The following is a 2,334-nucleotide window of genomic DNA, read 5'->3' as shown; positions in this document are numbered from 1 at the left end:
GGTATGCAGATACTCTCTTTTATACTTTTGGGACATTGGTGCCCTTGCCGTCCAAAAACTAGAGCATATATACCCTTTATACTAACGGACATACACGTGTCATAATCTTATCCACCGACCCAACATTATCGGATCGACGGATAAGATTGGCCAATTTAGGAAGTAAGATATTTTAGCCATTAACTAAAAAATGATTTGGCTTTATTGTGGGATCCAAAAAAAAAAACCCCAAAATTATGAATGGTGATTATCAACCAAAATAATAGCACCTCAAGTAAATATTAAACGGAGTAAAATTAAGAAAAAACAAAACAAGTCAGAAACATCAATTGATAACAAAATCCCTTATTTTCTCTCTGCATGAAAGGTAAAACTTCTAATGATAAGTGAATAACACAAATACTCATATCATCTCTTATTCTTCTTCTTCTTTAATTTGTACAATCAAATATGAGTCTCAGTTGTTTAACCTGCAAGATATCGAGGACAGATTCAACAAACGAATTAAATGAGAAAAAATTCAATAACAATGTTGACAAAAATAATAAAGAAAAACACAAATTTAGCAGAAGATCGGTAGAAAGGAGTTGGTCAGGGAATTTGGAATCAACAAGTAATGAAAAAAAAATGACTCATTCACTTTCGATCATCCCAGAGAACAAGGTCAAAAAAGGTTCGCATCGCACGTGTAATAGTGGTCCAATTGAATTCCCTACAGAGACACCCAAGTTAGTCAGGAGCCCAGGAATCAGAAGGGATTGGAGTTTTGAAGATCTGCAACGTCAAATAGTACGTTAACGTTTCATAAAATAGGTGAATTCAGAATTTAAATATAATGACGGTAATGTCATTATATATATACTTTTTTTTAATATAATTATATGATATCATACAGATCCAGTCTGTCTTAGATCTTCCTTTGGTGGATAACAGACAAGATATATATATGTTCACAGGATTAGTTATGTAACATAACATTCCTTGTTGAAATTAATTTATACTATTCTGTATATCTTCGATTTATTTTTTCTCTCTATAAATTACACACATCGTGTGTTTGATATTTCCTTGTGTTGGGTTTTAAAAGGTGTGAATGGAAAATGAAGAGTTGCGACTTTTATGAAGAGTTGTGACTTTGATGAAAAGTTGCGACTATTATGAAGAGTTAGTTGCGACTTTTATGAAAAGTTGTGACTTATATGAAAGGTGGTGACCTTTCCGAAAGATTAAGACTTTTCAAAGGTTTGTGACATTTCCGGTAAGGCACAATAAGAACCTTTTCACACTACCCTCTGTTTTATATAAATTGAGGGATTTCATCTCATTTTAAAAGAACCAATTTCTGGACTTCTTCTACTACTAAATCTAGTATTCTAAGTGTACTTTACTGCCGTTGAGTGGCTCGCTGACACCAGCGTTTTGGATATCAATACACTGGTGATTGAGATCATTCTATCCTGGGAGGACATATTCCAAATCAAACCTCGGATACTAGAGGGGAATAATTTCCTTAAGGGGACACTGTGCATTCAGTGGGCTTGATCTTCTTTTGTTTTTCCAAATTCTGTTTTGTTCTAAGTATCTTAGGAATACAAGATGAAGAACACCTTGTGTATCCAGAATAAAAGGAGATATATCAACATTTTCTATCACTAGGTTGAAATTGGAAGAGAATAGAATTGTGGCAGGATGGATATGTACAAGTTAATATATTGGGGGTAAATCTGCATTTTGTTTACAAAATTAAATGTTCAATATTTGAATATAATCTGGATATTAGTTCTTTGTTAAAAATTCCAGATTTTGATGTTGGTAATATATTAGTACTATTAGCCTGGATTTTTTTTCGTATTGATTAATTTCCAGATAAAAAAGTTATATGGTAAATTGTTTTATCTCCTTCGTTTCTTTTAATTTCTCTCATTCTTGAAAAATGATCAAAACGGAGCTGACAAAGCTGAAAATTTCCAATTTTGCAAATATATTGTTGGATTTAAAAATTTGAAATTATGGTTGTAATTACTTTTAATGTGAAAATTGTGTGTGTTTAATCAGTGTATATGAATTATTATTTTTTCTATATAAAAATAATAGCATATGACTTCAAAAGTAATGGCGCATGAGTTTCCATAATCCATAACGTAGGTCCACCATTATTTGCAGAAGTCATTGTTACATCATTATTGGATAGAGCATGCCACCATTCTCCGCAATCACTTCCAGAAAATAAGAAGCTAGTGACGGAAAAAATTTATAGTTAAATAATCAAAATTTCATGTTAATTCTATTTATTATGAATTAACAATGGATTATATGAAGATTCAATTAGCTAGG

The 2,334-nt window shown here is 31.6% G+C and overlaps 1 protein-coding gene across 1 annotated transcript; it reads left to right on the top strand.

Annotated features, from left to right (window-relative positions):
* The first annotated feature begins 450 nt into the window (after window positions 1-450).
* LOC102585549 (uncharacterized) lies at window positions 451-805 on the top strand. Its single transcript, XM_006361139.1, has 2 exons — window positions 451-502; window positions 656-805. Exons 1-2 carry the CDS (start codon window positions 451-453, stop codon window positions 796-798), a joined length of 195 nt encoding a protein of 64 aa, XP_006361201.1. The 3' UTR covers window positions 799-805.
* The last annotated feature ends 1,529 nt before the right edge of the window (window positions 806-2,334 follow it).

The sequence above is a fragment of the Solanum tuberosum genome, unplaced genomic scaffold (genome assembly GCF_000226075.1).
Source record: "Solanum tuberosum cultivar DM 1-3 516 R44 unplaced genomic scaffold, SolTub_3.0 scf00346, whole genome shotgun sequence".
Taxonomy (NCBI): domain Eukaryota; kingdom Viridiplantae; phylum Streptophyta; class Magnoliopsida; order Solanales; family Solanaceae; genus Solanum; species Solanum tuberosum.
Note: the sequence above shows the minus strand (reverse complement) of the source record. Positions and strands in the feature narration are given on the sequence as shown.

Coding starts and splice junctions, on each gene's coding strand:
- LOC102585549 (XM_006361139.1), top strand. CDS start 451: ATGAGTCTCAGTTGTTTAACCTGCAAGATATCGAGGACAGATTCAACA. Junction 503..655: donor GAGGACAGATTCAACAAACG/AATTAAATGAGA, acceptor CGATCATCCCAG/AGAACAAGGTCAAAAAAGGT.